The sequence below is a fragment of the Oncorhynchus keta genome, chromosome 18 (genome assembly GCF_023373465.1).
Source record: "Oncorhynchus keta strain PuntledgeMale-10-30-2019 chromosome 18, Oket_V2, whole genome shotgun sequence".
Lineage (NCBI taxonomy): Eukaryota > Metazoa > Chordata > Actinopteri > Salmoniformes > Salmonidae > Oncorhynchus > Oncorhynchus keta.
This window is the reverse complement of record NC_068438.1, coordinates 19,710,653-19,731,155: the sequence shown is the minus strand read 5'-3', so window position 1 is coordinate 19,731,155 and position 20,503 is coordinate 19,710,653. Positions and strand designations below refer to the sequence as shown.

Genomic DNA, 20,503 nt, shown 5'->3' with positions numbered 1-20,503 from the left:
TTTCTCCCTCTCTCTCCAGATGAAATCTCGCGTCTTGTGACGGCCGGCCGCCCAACAACCTGCCCGCTTGACCCTATCCCCTCCTCTCTTCTCCAGACCATTTCCGGAGACCTTCTCCCTTACCTCACCTCGCTCATCAACTCATCCCTGACCGCTGGCTACGTCCCTCCCGTCTTCAAGAGAGCGAGAGTTGCACCCCTTCTGAAAAAACCTACACTCGATCCCTCCGATGTCAACAACTACAGACCAGTATCCCTTCTCTCTTTTCTCTCCAAAACTCTTGAGCGTGCCGTCCTTGGCCAGCTCTACCGCTATCTCTCTCAGAATGACCTTCTTGATCCAAATCAGTCAGGTTTCAAGACTAGTCATTCAACTGAGACTGCTCTTCTCTGTATCACGGAGGCGCTCCGCACTGCTAAAGCTAACTCTCTCTCCTCTGCTCTCATCCTTCTAGACCTATCGGCTGCCTTCGATACTGTGAACCATCAGATCCTCCTCTCCACCCTCTCCGAGTTGGGCATCTCCGGCGCTGCCCTCGCTTGGATTGCGTCCTACCTGACAGGTCGCTCCTACCAGGTGGCGTGGCGAGAATCTGTCTCCTCACCACGCGCTCTCACCACTGGTGTCCCCCAGGGCTCTGTTCTAGGCCCTCTCTTATTCTCGCTATACACCAAGTCACTTGGCTCTGTCATAACCTCACATGGTCTCTCCTATCATTGCTATGCAGACGACACACAATTAATCTTCCTTTCCCCCTTCTGATGACCAGGTGGCGAATCGCATCTCTGCATGTCTGGCAGACATATCAGTGTGGATGACGGATCACCACCTCAAGCTGAACCTCAGCAAGACGGAGCTCCTCTTCCTCCCGGGGAAGGACTGCCCGTTCCATGATCTCGCCATCACGGTTGACAACTCCATTGTGTCCTCCTCCCAGAGCGCTAAGAACCTTGGCGTGATCCTGGACAACACCCTGACGTTCTCAACTAACATCAAGGCGGTGTCCCGTTCCTGTAGGTTCATGCTCTACAACATCCGCAGAGTACGACCCTGCCTCACACAGGAAGCGGCGCAGGTCCTAATCCAGGCACTTGTCATCTCCCGTCTTGATTACTGCAACTCGCTGATGGCTGGGCTCCCTGCCTGTGCCATTAAACCCCTACAACTCATCCAGAACGCCGCAGCCCGTCTGGTGTTCAACCTTCCCAAGTTCTCTCACGTCACCCCGCTCCTCCGCTCTCTCCACTCGCTTCCAGTTGAAGCTCGCATCCGCTACAAGACCATGGTGCTTGCCTACGGAGCTGTGAGGGGAACGGCACCTCAGTACCTCCAGGCTCTGATCAGGCCCTACACCCAAACAAGGGCACTGCGTTCATCCACCTCTGGCCTGCTCGCCTCCCTACCACTGAGGAAGTACAGTTCCCGCTCAGCCCAGTCAAAACTGTTCGCTGCTCTGGCCCCCCAATGGTGGAACAAACTCCTCACGACGCCAGGACAGCGGAGTCAATCACCACCTTCCGGAGACACCTGAAACCCCACCTCTTCAAGGAATACCTAGGATAGGGTAAGTAAGGGTAAGTAATCCTTCTCACCCCCCCTCTCCCCCAAAAAAAGATTTAGATGCAAGTGGCTGTTCCACTGGATGTCATAAGGTGTATGCACCAATTTGTAAGTCGCTCTGGATAAGAGCGTCTGCTAAATGACTTAAATGTAAATGTAAATGATCTATACTGTCCCAGAACATAACTTTTAAAAGCATGGGATTCGGTTAAACATTCCTTTAAAGGAGTTTTTCTCCAGTCCAACAAAGTGCCTATGCAAAGCCATTACTCTTGTCACTCAGAAACCTATTTGAGTGTCTGCCTGCCAGCTGAAAATCTTTTGCCAGTGTGTGTGTGCGCGCTTAGACAACCTGCCCCTCACCAGCAGAAGCATAAACTGTGTTAGAATATTCATACTAACCTAACCCTACTATTTGTGATATAAATTGAGTATGTAGTTAGTATGCTAAAAGTTCCCAGATGTCATACTAAATTCACCAAAATGTGAGGAATACAGCAGAGGACACTAGGTACATGCTGTTCAGAAAATGCCACAACGTTTTCAGATTTGAAGAGAATGGCATGAAATATTCAGCCGAAGTACAACAAGAGAGGATACAAATTCATTGCTTTAACTAATTTTGACAAATATTATGAAAATGTTGAGCAATGTAATAAAGTAATGACTTTTTAAATAAGTTATATCACACCTTATGTTGGCTGACAATTTGTTAACTACACTATCCTTACGAACCTCATAGCATTACAGCAGTATGTACCGGTATGTTAGCTACACTATCCTTACGAACCACATAGCATTACAGCAGTATGTACCGGTATGTTAGCTACACTATCCTTACGAACCTCATAGCATTACAGGAGTATGTACCAGTCGACCAATTAGTCGGAATGGCCGATTAATTAGGGCCAATTTCAAGTTTTCATAACAATCGGTAATCTGCATTTTTGGACACCGATTATATTGCAATCCACGAGGAGACTGCAAGGCAGGCTGACCACCTGTTATGCGAGTGCATGCAGCAAGCAGCCATGGTAAGTTGCTAGCGAGCATTAAACTTACCTTATAATAAACAATCAATCTTAACATAATCACTAGTTAACTACACATGGTTGATGATATTACTAGTTTAACTAGCTTGTCCTGTGTTGCACATAATCAATGCGGTGCCTGAAATTGTGTCAGTTCTCTTGTGTTAAGTGCCAGCAGAGTCAGGGTATATGCAGCAGTTTGGGTCACCTGGCTCGTTGCGAACTGTGTGAAGACCATTTCTTCCTGAGAAAGGCCGTAATTAATTTGCCAGATTTTTGCCAGATAACATTGAAGGCTGTGCAATGTAACAGCAATATTTAGACTTAGGGTTGCCACCCGTTCGATAAAATACGGAACGGTTCCGTAATGAAAGAATAAACGTTTTGTTTCCAAAATTATAGTTTCCAGGATTTGAGCATATTAATGACCCAAGGCTCGTATTTCTGTGTGTTTATTGTATTATAATTAAGTCTATGATTTGATAGAGCAGTCTGACTGAGCGGTGGTGGGCAGCAGCAGGCTCGTAAGCATTCATTCAAACCGCACTTTCCTGCGTCTGCCAGCAGCTTTTCGCAATTCTTGAAGCACGGTGCTGTTAATGACTTCAAGCCTATCAACTCCCGAGATTAGGCTGGCAATACTATAGTGTCTATAAGAACATCCAATAGTCAAATGTATATAAAATACAAATGGTATAAATAGAAATAGTCCTATAATAACTACAACCTAAAACTTCTTAACTGGGAATATTGAAGACTCATGTTAAAAGGATGGTTCCAGCTTCCATATGGTATCATGTTCTGAGCAAGGAACTTAAACGTTAGCTTTTTTACATGGCACATATTTACTTTCTTCTCCAACACTTTGTTTTTGCATTACTTTAACCAAAGATGTTTCATTATTATTTGAGACTAAATAGATTTTAAGTATTATATTAAGTTAAAATAAGTGTTCATTGAGTATTGTTTTAATTGTCATTATTGCAAATATATTGTTCATTGAGTATTGTTTTAATTGTCATTATTGCAAATATATTGGAGGACCAAAAAAAGCCAATACCAATTAATCGGCCGATTTAGATATTCAGTACTGAGTGTTGCAACCAAAGACAGACAATTTTTTACACTCTACGCGCTTCAGCGGTTCCATTGTGTGCTTGTGTGGCCTACCACTTCTCGGCTGAGCCGTTGTTTCTCCTAGATGTTCCCACGTCCCAATAACAGCACTTACATTTGACAGGTGCAGATCTAGCAGGGCAGAAATTTGACGAACTGACTGTCTCTGACTTAAGCAGCCATCGTGTTTGTTTTTCCCACAACCAGAAGGGGAGTAAATTACACAAAAGCACACCGTGATGTGACAGGACTCAGCAGTCACAATCACACAATCTTTCCCCTTGTCAGTTCTGTGAGAGAAACCTCTCTCAAGCCTTTGTTCTGTGAGGAAAAGTGAAGACAATCTTGACAGTAGAGATGTGATCTGTAAAGCCACTCGGAGATAGAAAGCAGCCCCAAAACTCTCTACCTCTCTGTCCATCCTTCACGCTCTGTCCCTCTCCCTCCATCGCCCCCTCCTCTCTCTGCATATTTCACATCCCTGTGTGTGTCCCAATTACTGGCTGGCAGATCCTGCCCTCCAGTCAGGGAGAATTGAGACAGTCTCCCTCTCTCATCAGACTGTGTGACCCCCTAACCCCCCACTCTGCACCTCCCATTCCCTCTCCAGCCCTGGTTCCTCCTGGTTTCCAACTTTCCACTCCTCCCCATCAGAGCTGAGATTCTGTTTGTAGCGCATGCATTCATAATTTCAGGGATCACTTTTTCTTCCTCTGTAGCCGATGAACATCACAAGCAACCACAGGCATTTGTCTAAACCCTGCTCTAATAGTTATATGGGAAGCTAGTGTCTATGGGTAACATCTGTAACAAACTATACCATTTCCTCTGAAAGAGGAAGGGAGAAAAACATTTTTTTTTATGGTGTGATAAGAGGATAATCAAACTGTCTTTGATGCCTCTCTCCTTCCAACTCTCTGCCCCTCCTACTGTGAGTTCTCCCTGTCACCTGCTAGCTGGACACACACACGAGAAAACTACAGTAATGAGAGAACATGCTAGGGAGTTGGCAACACTCAATAAAAAAAAAAAACAAATTCTGCAACACACATTGGTTTTACTGGTGTGACACCAAATAAATAGTGGCACAAATTGACACTAAGTCATAGTCAACAGCAGTGGCCGGTCCTTAAGTACCCCCAACAGCACATTTTTGTTGTAGCTCGGGACAAACATACCTGAGATTCAACTCATTGAGTGCCTGATGATTAGTTGACAAGTTGAATACGCCGTGCTTATCCGGGGCTACAATAAAAATGTGAACTGTTGGGGATATTCGAGGACCTGAGTTAGGAACAACTGGGCTACAGCATATGTACTTGGGCGTATTCATTGCGCCGATTCTGTTGGAAAACGTTTCTTAAATGGAAGCAACCGGAACGAAACGGGGAGGGTCCTAAACTACCAGAATTTGTCCAATACAACTTATAGTTTTGCTCACGTTTTGTTCTTAAAACGATTTCCGTAGCTAATGAATACGCCCTGTACTCACATAGCTCTGCCACCCAGGTTGGTGTGGACATGCTGTTCGAAGTCTGGATACTTGGAGGCCGAGTAGGCCAAGTCCGGAGGCTTGTCTTTGTAGCGGTTCCATTGACCTGTTTAGTGACATTTTCACTTCACTGTGGAGGAAGAACTAAACTAACTAAAAAGTTAGCTAACTGACATAAATGCGTGTAAAATACTACATACAAAAGGTAAAACTATGGGGATAGTATCTAGCTTGTTAGATAACTAAATGCATTAAATCAGTAAACAGCAAGTTAGCCACCTAGCTAAAGCACATTTCAACTTATTTATATAGATGGCTATATAATACCTCTAAATGAGATGCCTAGCGTTAGCTAGCCTCTTGTTATAATGGTAGTAACTTGAATACCTGAAATATTCGCTCAGGAATATATTCGTATGTAGAGTTGTCTTGTACACACGATCTGAGAACTCACGTTGGACTTTTTTTGCATAAACGATAATGCGTCTCTTCTGTGATGGACGAAGTCACAATTCTGCGACGAGACATTGGTTGACGTCGATATTCAGCGCATTCAAAACAGTCAACATTTTGAAGGGTCAGGGCAATCCGGTATCTTTGGTTAGTCCCTACTCTAAATCTTAACCATAATTTCTTAGCTAACCATTTCACATTCCTACTTCAATTGAGGTATGGATCCCGCCAGCATGGATATTTTGAAACATGATAGGTTGAGGCTACATATCATCAGTAGTATCCCGACAACAATTTATAGTTGATGTTGAGTGTGTGTGGTTGATTGATCAATTCTCCACATACAAATGATCCTTCATTCAGAAGCAGACTGCAAAATGATGGCAATTGTACACCCTACCCACCCAGTCAAACATTTGCAAAGGGGCAACAGTAAAACAGATTGACACTTGCACAAATGTATCCAAGTGAATTAAAATATTGCTTGAGCAAATATGAGTCATAACCTAAACTGTTCAGCATGATTAATCTGTTCCCAGAGCTGCATTTTACACTTCATCGATATTCTTCAAGATCATGAGACATTTTTAGTGTAGTCAGACAATTAGACATAGCAGGAAGGTGCCAGCCAGGTGGAACCATGCACTTATCTGGAAGATTGCAAAAATAAATAAAGACACCAACATGGTCTTAGAAATGAAAGATTTAGATTTTTGGTTCTGTTCATGTAAATTGTCAATCACATTCTGTTCCAAGTATGGTTTCCATCATCTCTTGGCATACATAACAGCTGTGAACATTAAAAATTAATCCCTACCATTATATTAATACTTCACACACACACAGTATACTGGCAATATGTAATTATGATCATTTAATGATCTATAATTTTCTACCCAAGAAAAAATACATGCCATTCGCTGAAGAAAATCATGAAATGTTAAGACTCGCTTTCCCCGAAACCTTTAGCAGAAAATCCCTAAATGAACTGATCTGTGGTAGACATGTAATATATCAAGCAGTGCATGTTCTTTGTTGAGAACCCCCCCTCCAACCCAATAAAAGGACAACATTTACATATTTTTCTTTAATTATGTTGCAAACAATAATGACATCCAGATATTTTGTTAGCAATTTTGCTGTGTGAAGAGTGAGAAAGACGTTGAAAGCAAAACTATAAATCCTGTTCAAGCTGTGCGAAGTCTGAAGCCCTCAATCTATTCACAAGGCAGATTATAGCAGACAGATGGACTTGAGACTGAGGGGGAAGGACCAGACAGACAGTGCAAGCTTGTCTGCCAGTCCCTCTGATCCACCTAGCCAGTGCAGCATTGGGATTGCTTGGGAGCTGCAAATGGCAAAAAGTGATTTCTTTTCACAGGGAAGGTACAATAGCACAGTTAAGGAAAGCATTCATTCAATGACAACTATATTACAATGGGAGACACACATTCTCCCTCTGGACAATTTGTTTATAGACCTTTCTTGTCTAACCCAAGAAAAGGAAAGCTGAGTTCTTTAATAACAATAAGAGTCAAGTCAAATATCCATTTAGGCTCACTTCAGGCCTGGTTTAGAATTTACACACAAGGAACCTGATATGGTAATCCTGAATTAAGCCAATCTGAAGAGAGAATCGTCTTAAATCAGGAAGCTAACTTAGCCTAGGATTGAGAACAGAACAGATCAGGACATCTGAATGCTGAAGCTAAACCATGTCGTCTTACTGTAGTTAAATTTTTTGGGTTTCAGCTAAAACACGTTTTATGGTGCATCAGCACCACCATGTCCAATTGTCCTATCGATGGTTGGTGTAACGGAATGAACTCAAGCAGACTCTTCAATCAAAGTCTCTCCCTCCCTCTGACTGACAGAGAAAGGAGCTTGGAGAAAGACCAGTCTAGTCTGATTAAATACATGGGGGTCTCTAGTCTAGAGGAGGCATAAGTGGTATTCTCTCAAGGAGGCTTCTTTTCTCTCAGAACATCTTTAGTCTGCCACAATCCCATCGCATATAGAGGAATGAAGGAGCCAGTTCATACATTTACAGATCTGTCCTCCTTTCAGCAGCAACAACCAACCACATTAAGTACAGTGAGGTCTGTCTGCAGCCATCAAGCCAGCCTGAGCCAACCTGTCTGGTGTCTTTGAAAAGTCAATATGCAAAATACACAGTATACATACATAGATACACAGGGACAATACACCTGCTTACTGGCAAGCAACAGTAGGGGTACCACCCCTTCTCATAAGAGATGGAGTTCTCTTATCCTACTTCTCGCTCTTTTTACAGTATATAAATTTGTCAAGTGGACAGACTTGCCTTTGACAGCTTAGCGGAGTGGCCTGTGGCTGATTGAGTCTGCGTCTTAAGTGCACTAATTTTAGTGAATAGGGTGCCATTTCAGACTCGGCCTGAGTGTTCAGTGGCTTACATCATAGCACTTGAACCAGAAAGGCTCACAAGACCAGATGGCTCAGCCTCTGGTACAACAGGGGTACATGCAGCAGTGGTATTGTCAACCGGTCAAAGGGTTCATCACACTCGCCACTATGAGGGTTCAGAGGTCAACAGCAGCAGCTAGCTACATCCAATCAAATACACACAGGAAGAGGAACGGGAAGTTATTCAGCAAAAAAGCTTAAAATAATAAAATCAGTTAAGCAAGTGGAGTATTTTATTATTACAGAATTGCATCATAATGCAAAAAGGCTGATTTAAAAAAATGATATTTTATTGAGTCTTCATTTCTCTTCGATCGCCAGTCGGGCAAAGGACCAAAGAGCTAACGAAAAGCAGGGATGTGCAAGATAATAGGATTCTTCCTCGCCTGCTGCAGAGTAAGAAGCAAGATGTTAGTTTTTGTTTTTGGGGGGAATGGTTGGTCTCCATTGTCATAGATAGATTTGGTTAGATTAGAATTAGTTCCAATTGTCATTTTTCATTATTTCTTCAGCCTTCTAGCTCATTAAGATGAACAGAATAGGATACAGATGTGCTTGCCACCCTGGAGACTACTGCAATGTGTTAGTCAGTCCTGAAGAGTTTTGACCCAAGAGCTCTTCCCTAGGAATGGTGTCTAAGCACTCTCCTGTGCACAAACAGATCCTAGTAGGTCTAGCCCAAGACCAACGTCGGTCTGTGGCAAGGGAGCTGCTGTATATAGTCTTAGGGGTGAAGATCCCTATACAAGAACTACAACCATCAGACCTCTACTGTACAGAGAACACAATCATTCATTAGCATGTCTACTGCTAGCATTTTATTTCATCACCAACTGAATGAATGAATCCCCCCCGAAAGTTACCCAGTCAGTTCAGTGGAAACACAGATTTGGACACTTACCTACAGCTCAGTAAAAAGCTTTAGTTTACATGTCTTTCTCCCCCACAGAAACAGCTTTATTACCTCTCAATTCTTTGTATTTTTCCAGGGAGATATTTTGCACATCAAAACCAGAGGGGCAACTTTGACTCCTTGTCATGCTATGACGACGTCTCTCTGACTGTGTCCGACTCATTTGAAACTTGCATATTTCATCCAGAGCTAAGGCTTAAGCTTACCCTCCCTAATTTACACAGCCCATAGAAGCAAGCAGCACAAGACAATGGCCAACTGAGCATCAAATCTCTTACATGATTCCTGTAGTATAAGGGATAATAAAACCCAGCTGACACCTGATTCGTCATATGGTTAGAAAAAGGGAGAAGGTTCAGTTGAGTCCAATGGAAATCACTCAGGTTAGACTTGAGACAACAGTGAGACATCTTACAGAGGGAGGGAGACACCTAACGGTCTTTCTTTTCAAGTGCTTGAGATTAAAAAGAGGTGATATCCCTGAAGTCAGTTGCTAAAGGGCCAAGTGCTAAAGAAAGGCTGAAGCGGTCGGTCGCCTGATCAGTTGCGGCCAACCATAAGGTCCAGTACCAGTCCGAACAGACAGGGGGCAGCGTTTCAGGGAGGAGTAACCTCACGCTATCGGCTCACATTGCCTAAATGCTAACCTGAAAGTCATCAGTCCACTGAGTTTTCAGCCAAAATGCTAACCCCCTGAAATAAGATCACCAGCTGCGCAGCCTAGCCAGGTGAATTCATTCAGATGCCAATATAGAAAGGTTCCGATTCAATAAACATAATTCAGTCATTGGATAGGATAATTCTAAGCCTATCAGGTGTGGTTTTGCTACTCAGTTTAGGACGCGTCGTCATGACAAGAGTACAAAGCTGTTTTGTTTTCTCAACCCCCAGATGACCGAAGATAGACAACAGTTTGAAACAATCGTATATGCAGCCATTAATATATTATCTAGTTCCACATGAAGAGAAATGGTATGCACACTTCAGAAGTGATGTTACAAAGCTACAGATTATTCCAATAACAAAACCCCCACAGACAGACAATCTCATATCCTCCGACATCAAGGGATTATACTTTTCCCCCTCAAAAAGGTCACTGACAGACTACAACAGTGAAAAGGAGAGAAAATAACAAAAATAAAATAAACAGGAAAAAAAAGTGACAAAAATAATAAATCTGACACGAAAAGAAACGACAGTCGTTTTTAAAATTATCAGTGTTAGCGCCCTACGTTTTACACCCAGTCAAAGAATGTGTCCCAAAAGGCACCCTATTCCCTGTAGTGTACTACCTTGGATCAGGGCACATAGGCCCTGTTCATAGGTATTGCAACATATAGGGAATAGTGTGGCATTTGTGACACACACAAAGAAACATCTGCCTTCAATAAGTAGGTAGGTAAGGCTGCATGTGACAACAGACTTAGCCAGCCCCACCCATGTTAAACCTATGGTACTTCTAGACAACCTTATGTAAATTTACAGTATACAATTTTGGATTCATCATCACCATGCAAGAACACTTTTTTTGCTGTGTAACATTTAATAGCTCAATCTACATCCAGAATAATGTACATAAAAGGACCATAGTTATTGGACCAGAGAGCGTGATGACAGGATAAGGTATTAACCATGGTGTGTGAGTGTAACCAGAGGTGATGAAAGAGATAGTGTTAGGTGGGATGTAGAGGGGGGCGGGGGGGTTATGAGGCCTATAGGAGGTGGGGTGAGAGGAGGTGGGGTGGTAATTGGGATGGTGGTGGTCCGATCTTCTTAGGCCTGATCGGATCAGCGACACTCCCACACTTTTACTGTTTGATCTACGCTCCCGGTGACAACATACGGCGCATTCTTGTGGAAATCTGAGGAGAAGAGGAAAAAGGGCATCAGTACAAAGGAAGAGTAAATAATTTGTCTATTTCACTTGCTTTGGCCATGTGAACATGTTTCCCATGCCCACAAAGCCCTTTGAATTTAATTGAAATTAATTGAGAGAGAGAATCGGGTTCTATCCAGAGGAGATGGCAGAATAATTAGTTAACTTCCACATTAAAGGCCATTTATCAAGCATATTCCATTTAGCAGTATGACCTGAATATATCATTATTTTATTATCAATAGTTGAATTGGGACATTTCATTAACTAGACAAAGCTCTTTACCTCTTGGTACATGCATCACACAGAAAAGCACAGCACATCAACCTCAACAAAAGGTGTATTTGTCTTCTCCCCCCAAAATATCCAAACAATAGCTTACAGCAGTGCTCTGTGTGTGTGTGGCTAGATTTCGGAGGCTGAGACTTCAAACAGCACAAGCCTGACAGGAAAGCTGGCTGGATAGCTGGAGTCTCCTTCTCCGGAGAGTTCCCTAGCCTTGATCCGCTTAGAAGAATCAGATTTGAGGAAAATTGGGAAAATCCTGGAGTATTTGTCTACCTCTTAGACCCCAGCTGCCAGCTAGCAGCCCCCAGGATATTGAGCCAGGCAAGACCAGTTTATCATAACTCTACAACCCCCACCCCTCTCCTATCCATCTATCTATCCCTAACCCCATTCAACCAACGTTCAAAACAGCTTTGTCTAACCCCTGCCTGATCCTCTCACTCTGGGGCCTATAGCATGATGCACCCGAGGGGGTTAATGCAGAGCCTCCTAGCTCACACCTCAATAAACCACCAAACAAAGAACTAACAACTCAGGAAACACCAGAGCTGAGTTCACTAAGGACATGGAGATACAGGCAGGTACTCCCTGAACTTAGCCACTGAGATGAAATCAAATGTTCGTTTCACGTTGCAAAATGTTTTGTAGTACTGAGTGATTAGTGCTTTTTGGAGGTTAGTTCCGTTTGATTAAAAAAAAATGTTTTTTTGATTTCAGTTTCAATAATATTTTTAAGCATTAAATGCACTATGCACTATGTGGATTGAATGCTGTAACAGAATAAAACATTCAATAAAAGTAACATGATGATAGTGACTGCCTATTACTGCTCATCAATTATTAACCATAATTTAAATATTTCAGTTGTGTATATTACATTTGTTTTATTTGATGACTAGTAATCATCTCATCTTTACAGAGCTGCTGCATATGGTGTCTGACAAAATCCCTATTTTGTAGTTCTTCAAAGTAGCATATTTTTATGACTACTGAATACCAACTATCAATCACTTATTTAAAGTATTTTCAGTTAGAGATACCTCGCGAAGCAACACTTGCTCTCTATATCATCTCACGATTGTGAATTCTTCCCTCTTCCCTAGCAGGCATAAAAGAAAAACTTGACAAGTAGATGTGCAATGGATTATGGTCATTGTAGTTTATTACACCGTTTTATGCATTAAACTATGTAGAATATTGGCCTGTTGGAAACTACAACTCTACTATGTCACACAGTTCAGGCTGGATCTGATTTATCTCTAGAGAAGCTGTGCAATGTGCGCATTAAGCTCACAGAAAAAAAAAATAACTAAATTGAATTCAAATAATTGAACAGAACTCGGATCAAATAGTCGTTTTAAAAAAACAAAAAATAACAGAAATTTCAGTTCATAGCTCAGCGCAAACATTTTGCTACTGTGTGCCTACTAAAAAAGACCCAGCAGTAACTGGCGCTGACTGTGACTGTAGGAGAAGAGAAGATTGAGAGCGGCTTACCGAGAGAGGTAACAAAGTGTTCATGGGCACTAAGAGTCTTCATGCAGCGCTTGTTCTTGTAGTCCCAGATCCTTAAGGTCTTGTCGTCAGCACAGCTTAATATGAACTTGCCTCCGGGGTGGACAAGCATCCCGCGCACCCAGTTATCATGGCCAACCTGGGACAATAGTGTTTGGTTAGAATTGTTAATACACATTCTAACCCTGATAAACCCTGATGAAGACAGCTTGGCTGTCGAAACGTTGGTAATTACATTTTTGCATCTGACCTCCTAGAGTGTGCGGCTCTCTTTTATTTTCAAATACAAAATCTAGTGCCAGTTTCCCAGACTGCTCCTTGACAGAAACAAACTATGCTTAGTTCGGGAAACCAGTCAACCACATTACAATTCAAGTCATGTTATGTGAAGAATGGAGTCGGCATCACTAATGGGGACATTTTTCAATTAAAAACTGCATGAATCAGAATGACCATTATCGAATGTCTATGATTAATGGTCCACCCACCAGTGTCATAAGGCACATCCCAATGCTGACGTCCCACATCTTGATGGTCTTGTCTCTGGAGCCAGACAGCAGGAAGGGGCCCGGCTTACCACTCTTCTTAGACTGGAAGGACACAGGGAGAGAAAGAATACGATGAGCTCCAATTGCCGCCGTAAATTGCCAATATAGAACCTTTAGCAGTGTTCACTTGGTGGATATCAACCCTATGATTATTTTGTTATAAGGGCTATATGCTGCCAGCAGCCCTCTGAAATAAATGCATTTTTGTACCACAGCCTTCGAAAAATAAATAGCACCTTAGCATCAGGGGTAATGGACTACAAACGGAATAGTTATCAGAGGATGTGTCTCCAGAGCAGGACACAGACTGCATAGATACAGTGCCTTCGGGAAAGTATGCAGACCCATTGACATACCACATTTTGTTACAGCTTTATTCTAAAATGGATTAATAAATACAAATCCTCAGCAATCTACACACAACACCCCATAACAATGAAGTAAAAACAACCTTTTAGAAATTATTTGTATTTAACATTTGCAAACAAACTACCTTATCTACATAAGTATTCAGACCCTTTGCTACAACTCGAAATTAGGCTCAAGTACAACCGGTTTTCATTGATCATCCTTGGGAGTCCACCTGTGGTCAATTAAATTGATTGGACATGATTTGGGAAGGCACACACCTGTATATACAAAGTCCCACAGTTGAAAGTGCCTGTCAGAGCAAAAACCAAGCCATGAGGTCGAAGGAAATGCCCGTAGAGATCCAAAACAGGATTGTATCGAGCCACAGATCTGAGGAAGGGTACCAAAACATTTCTGCAGCATTGGAAGGTCCCCAAAAACACAGTGGACCTAATCATTATTAAATTTAATTAGTTTAGAACCACCAAGACTCTTCCTAGAACTGGCTGCCCAGCCAAACTGAGCAATCAGGACAGGGCCTTGGTCAGGGAGGTGACCAAGAAACAGATGGTCACTGACAGAGCTCCTGAGTTCCCCTGTGGAGATGGTTGTCCTTCTGGAAGGTTGTCCCATCTCTGCGCAGCACTCCACCAATCAGGCCTTTATGCTAGAGTTACAAGATGAAAGCAAAGGTTCACTTTCCAAAAGGACAATGACACTAAGCAGACAGCCAAGACAACGCAGGAGTGGCTTCCGGAAAAGTCTCAGAATGTTCGAGTGGCCCAGCCAGAGCCCGGACTGGGACGCCATCGAACATCTCTGGAGACCTGAAAATAGCTGTCCAACCTGACAGAGCTTGAGGATCTGCAGAGAACAATGGGAGAAACTCTCCAAATACAGGTGTGCCAAGCTTGTAGCATCATACCCAAGAAGACACGAGGCTGTAATCGCTGCCAAAGGTGCTTCAACAAAGTACTGAGTAAAGGGTCTGAATACTGATGTAAGTGTGATATTTGTTTTGTATTGTAAATGTTAAAAAATGTGAACACTTCTTAAAAAAACAGTTTTTGCTTTGTGATTATGGGGTATTGTGTAGATCGTTTTTGTTTTTACATTTAATTCATTTTGGAATAAGGCTGTAACCTAACAATATGTGGAAAAGGTCAAGGGGCCTGAATACTTTCCGAATGCACTGTAAGAGTGTATCTGAACACAGATTAGAGCAAACTTGCACTGGAGGGCAATATGTGATAGACCACATTTGCACTTAAAATTAAATTGTTCCATTTCCACAAGCTCTGTGGTGCAGTATAAATAATATTTTTTCCATATTCACCAAAACTACCATCCATCTCTTATTTTAAAATCAAATATCATCTTCGGCAGCTAAGCATGCACGAGGAGGACATACAGTTGCAGTCATACATCTGAGCCAAGTACATTTAAACTCAGTTTCACAATTCCTGACATTTAATCCAGGTAAAAATTCCCTGTTTTAGGCCAGTTAGGATCACCACTTGATTTTAAGAATGTGAAATGTCAGAAAAATGGTAGAGAGAATGATTACAGCTATTATTTCTTTCATCACATTCCCAGTGGGTCAGAAGTTTAAATACACTCAATTAGTATTTGATAGCCTTACCTTTAAATTGTTGAACTTGGGTCAAATGTTTATGGTAGGCTTCCACAAGCTTCCCACAATAAGTTGGGTGAATATTGTCCCATTGCTCCTGACAGAGCTGATGGAACCAAGTCAGGTTTGTAGGCCTCCTTGCTTGAATACGCTTTTTCAGTTCTGCCCACAAATGTTCTATAGGATTGAGGTCAGGGCTTTGTGATGGCCACTCCAATACCTTGACTTTGTTGTCCTTAAGCCATTTTTCCACAACTTTGGAAGTATGCTTGTCCATTTGGAAGACCCATTTGCGACCAAGCTTCAACTTCCTGACTGATATCTTGAGATGTTGCTTCAATACATCCACATAATTTTCCTTCATGATGCCATATATTTTGAGAAGTGCACCAGTCCCTCCTGCAGCAAAGCACCCCCACAACATGATGCTGCCACCCCTGTGCTTCATGGTTGAGATGGTGTTCTTCGGCTTGCAAGCCTCTCCCTTTTTCCTCCAAACATAACGATGGTCATTATGGCCAAACAGTTCTATTTTTGTTTCATCAGACCAGAGGACATTTCTCCGAAAAGTGTCTCCTTCCTTGCTGAGCGGCCTTTCAGGTTATGTCAATATAGGACTTGTTTTACTGTGGATATAGATACTTTTGTACCCGTTTCTTCCAGCATCTTCACAATGTCCATTGCTGTTGTTCTGGGATTGATTTGCACTTTTCGCACCAAAGTATGTTCATCTCTAGAAGACAAAATGCGTCTCCTTCCTGAGTGGTATGACGGCTGCGTGGTGCCATGGTGTTTATACTTGCGTACTATTGTTTGTACAGATGAATGTGGTACCTTCAGGCATTTGGAAATTGCTCCCAAGGATGAACCAGACTTGTGGAGGTCTACAATAGTTTTTCTGCAGTCTTGGCTGATTTCTTTTGATTTTCCCATGATGTCAAGCAAAGAGGCACTGAGTTTGAAGGTAGACCTTGAAATACCTCCACAGGTACACCTCCAATTGACTCAAATGATGTAAACTAGCCTATCAGAAGCTTCTAAAGTCATGACATCTTTTTCTGGAATCTTCCAAGCTGTATAAAGGCACAGTCAACTTAGTGTCTGTAAACTTCTGACCCACTGGAATTGTGATACAGTGAATTATAAGTGAAATAATCTGTAAACCCCAGTTCATAGAACATAAAGTGTGACAGTATAATTGATGACAGGACAATCCTATCTGAACCGGATCTGCTACTAAGCCCCAAGTTCTTTAAGTCTTTAAAAAAAAGTGATTAAAGGTGAGGGTAATGGGATATGTATGTTTACATGTATGTTTACGTGTGTGTGTGTGTGTGCACGTGTGTGCGTCTACTCTTCTGGCTTGAGCCTTAGCCAAGTTCAACAATACCATCACTGCATCGACTTAGCACATCAACCATTCAAATGTGTAAACACAGAAACAGAGAGCTAAAGAGGCAAAACTGTCTGAGGCTCCTTCCGTGAGATCTGAAGATGGGACATTGTGTACCATTGTGCTCAGGCATCGAGGCAGACAGGAAGGCAAGGTTCTTGACAGGGCCACTAGCTGCCTGCTAGGGTATATGTTTTAAATCTGATGTAGCTGAAATTGGACACGCATGATCACAAAACTGGGGAGAGCGGGATATTCACAGGGGCACCATTCAGGGTGATGGCCTGACCCTGGGCAATGACAGGGTTCCTCCTGTACTTTTCATTTCATGGTCTGATTCAAACATGTCTGGTGATTTTGGACACCGATTTTGCCGATATATATTTTTTTACACCTTTATTTAATCTTTTTAACTAGGCAAGTCAGTTAAGAACACATTCTTATTTTCAATGACGGCCTAGGAACGGTGGGTTAACTGCCTTGTTCAGGGGCAGAACGACAGATTTTTACATTGTCAGCTCAGGGATTCAATCTTGCAACCTTTACGGTTAACAAGTCCAACGCTCTAACCACCTGCCTCTCGTTGCACTCCACGAAGGAGACTGCCTGTTACGCGAATGCAGTAAGCCAAGGTAAGTTGCTAGCTAGCATTAAACTTATCTTGTAAAAAAAAAACAATCAATCATAATAACTAGTTTTAACTACACATGGTTGATGATATTACTAGTTTATCTAGCGTGTCCTGCATTGCATATAATCAATGCAGTGCGCATTTGCGAAAAAGGACTGTCGTTGCTCCAACGTGTACCTAACCTTAAACACCGATGCCTTTCTTAAAATCAATACACAGAATTATATATTTTTAAACCTGCATATTTAGCTAAAAGAAATCCAGGTTAGCAGGCAATATTTACCAAGTGAAATTGTGTCACTTCTCTTGCGTTCATTGCACGCAGAGTCAGGGTATATGCAACAGTTTGGGCCGCCTGGCTCATTGCGAACCAATTTGCCAGAATTTTACGTAATTATGACATAACATTGAAGGTTGTGCAATGTAACAGGAATATTTAGACTGATGGACGCCACCCGTTAGATAAAATACGGAACAGTTCTGTATTTCACTGAAAGAATAAACGTCTTGTTTTCGAGATGATAGCTATCGGATCGACCATATTAATGACCCATGGCTTGCATTTCTGTGTGTTATTATGTTATAATTAAGTCTATGATTTGATAGAGCAGTCTGACTGAGCGATGGTAGGCACCAGCAGGCTCATAAGCATTCATTCAAACAGCACTTCGTGCGTTTTGCTAGCAGCTCTGCTGTTTATGACTTCAAGCCTATCAACTCCCGAGATTAGGCTGGTGTAACGATGTGATGTGAAATGGCTAGCTAGTTAGCTGGGTGTACGCTAATAGTGTTTCAAACGTCACTCGATCTGAGACTTGCAGAAGTTGTTCCCCTTGCTCTGCATGGGTAACGCTGCTTCGAAGGTGGCTGTTGTCATTGTGTTCCTGGTTCGAGCCCAGGTAGGAGCGAGGAGAGGGACGGAAGCTATACTGTTACACTGGCAATACTAAAGTGCCTATAAGAACATCCAATAGTCAAAGGTATATGAAATACAAATGGTCGAGAGAGAAATAGTTCTATAATTCCAACAATAACTACAACCTAAAACTTCTTACCTGGGAATATTGAAGACTCATGTTAAAAGGAACCACCAGTTTTCATATGTTCTCATGTTCTGAGCAAGGAACTTAAACGTTAGCTTTCTAACATGGCACATATTGCACTTTTACTTTCTTCTCCAACACTTTGTTTTTGCATTATTTAAACCAAATTGAACATGTTTCATTATTTATTTGAAGCTAAATTGATTTTATTGATGTATTATATTAAGTTAAAATAACTGTTCATTCAGTATTGTTGTAATTGTCATTATTTCAAATACATTTTAAAAATCGGCATCGGATTATTTTTGTCCTCCAATAATCGGTATCGGCGTTGAAAAATCATAATCGGTCAACCTCTAATACACACACACACACACACACACACACACACACATATATATATATATAGATACACACATATAGATACATACACATATATACACATATACATATACACACAGTGCCTTGCGAAAGTATTCGGCCCCCTTGAACTTTGCGACCTTTTGACACATTTCAGGCTTCAAACATAAAGATATAAAACTATTTTTTTGTTTAGAATCAACAACAAGTGGGACACAATCATGACGTGGAACGACATTTATTGGATATTTCAAACTTTAACAAATCAAAACCTGAAAAATTGTGCGTGCAAAATTATTCAGCCCCCTTAAGTTAATACTTTGTAGCGCCACCTTTTGCTGCGATTACAGCTGTAAGTCGCTTGGGGTATATCTCTATCAGTTTTGCACATCGAGAGACTGAAGATTTTTCCCATTCCTCCTTGCAAAACAGCTCGAGCTCAGTGAGGTTGGATGGAGAGCATTTGTGAACAGCAGTTTTCAGTTCTTTCCACAGATTCTCGATTGGATTCAGGTCTGGACTTTGACTTGGCCATTCTAACACCTGGATATGTTTATTTTTGAACCATTCCATTGTAGATTTTGCTTTATGTTTTGGATCATTGTCTTGTTGGAAGACAAATCTCCGTCCCAGTCTCAGGTCTTTTGCAGACTCCACCAGGGTTTCTTCCAGAATGGTCCTGTATTTGGCTCCATCCATCTTCCCATCAATTTTAACCATCTTCCCTGTCCCTGCTGAAGAAAAGCAGGCCCAACCCATGATGCCGCCACCACCATGTTTGACAGTGGGGATGGTGTGGTCATGGTGATGAGCTGTGTTGCTTTTACGCCAAACATAACGTTTTGCATTGTTGCCAAAAAGTTCCATTTTGGTTTCATCTGACCAGAGCACCTTCTTCCACATGTTTGGTGTGTCTCCCAGGTGGCTTGTGGCAAACTTTAAACAACACTTTTTATGGATATCTTTAACAAATGGCTTTCTTCTTGCCACTCTTCCATAAAGGCCAGATTTGTGCAATATACGACTGATTGTTGTCCTATGGACAGAGTCTCCCACCTCAGCTGTAGATCTCTGCAGTTCATCCAGAGTGATCATGGGCCTCTTGGCTGCATCTCTGATCAGTCTTCTCCTTGTATGAGCTGAAAGTTTAAAGGGACGACCAGTGCTCCTTGGGATGTTTAAAGCTTGGGAAATATTTTTGTATCCAAATCCGGCATTAAACTTCTTCACAACAGTATCTCGGACCTGCCTGGTGTGTTCCTTGTTCTTCATGATGCTCTCTGCGCTTTTAACTGACCTCAGACTATCACAGTGCAGGTGCATTTATACGGAGACTTGATTACACACAGGTGGATTGTATTTATCATCATTAGTCATTTAGGTCAACATTGGATCATTCAGAGATCCTCACTGAACTTCTGGAGAGAGTTTGCTGCACTGAAAGTAAAGGGGCGGAATAATTTTGCACACCCAATTTTTCCGTTTTTGATTTGTTAAAAAAAGTTTGAAATATCCAATAAATGTTGTTCCACTTCATGATTGTGTCCCACTTGTTGTTGATTCTTCACAAAAAAATACAGTTTTATATCTTTATGTTTGAAGCCTGAAGTGTGGCAAAAGGTCGCAAAGTTCAAGGGGGCCGAATACTTTCGCAAGGCACTGTATGTATATACACACACACACACGTACATATACACACACATGTACATATACACACACATGTACACACACACATATATACACACACACACACACCATAATTTGCAAATAAATTCATTAAAAAATTCTACAATGTGATTTTCTGGATTTTTTTTTCTCATTTTGTCTGTCATAGTTGAAGTGTACCTATGATGAA

At 41.9% G+C, this 20,503-nt stretch overlaps 1 protein-coding gene and 1 pseudogene across 3 annotated transcripts in view; both read right to left on the bottom strand.

The window, feature by feature from the left end:
- LOC118372743 (RNA N6-adenosine-methyltransferase mettl16-like) overlaps positions 1 to 5,909 on the bottom strand; it is a 34,419-nt pseudogene extending 28,510 nt beyond the window's left edge.
- A 2,983-nt stretch (positions 5,910 to 8,892) lies between these two features.
- The window catches only part of LOC118372750 (lissencephaly-1 homolog A-like), a 63,990-nt gene continuing 52,379 nt past the window's right edge, over positions 8,893 to 20,503 (bottom strand). For all 3 annotated transcript variants that reach the window (XM_035758739.2, XM_035758738.2, XM_035758740.2), the window contains 3 exons: positions 13,178 to 13,279; positions 12,672 to 12,828; positions 8,893 to 10,872 (listed from right to left, as the gene is read on the bottom strand). In XM_035758739.2, coding sequence (XP_035614632.2) covers positions 10,799 to 10,872; positions 12,672 to 12,828; positions 13,178 to 13,279 — 333 coding nt within the window. In that variant the 3' untranslated portion in view covers positions 8,893 to 10,798. The remainder of the gene's footprint in view (positions 10,873 to 12,671; positions 12,829 to 13,177; positions 13,280 to 20,503) is intronic.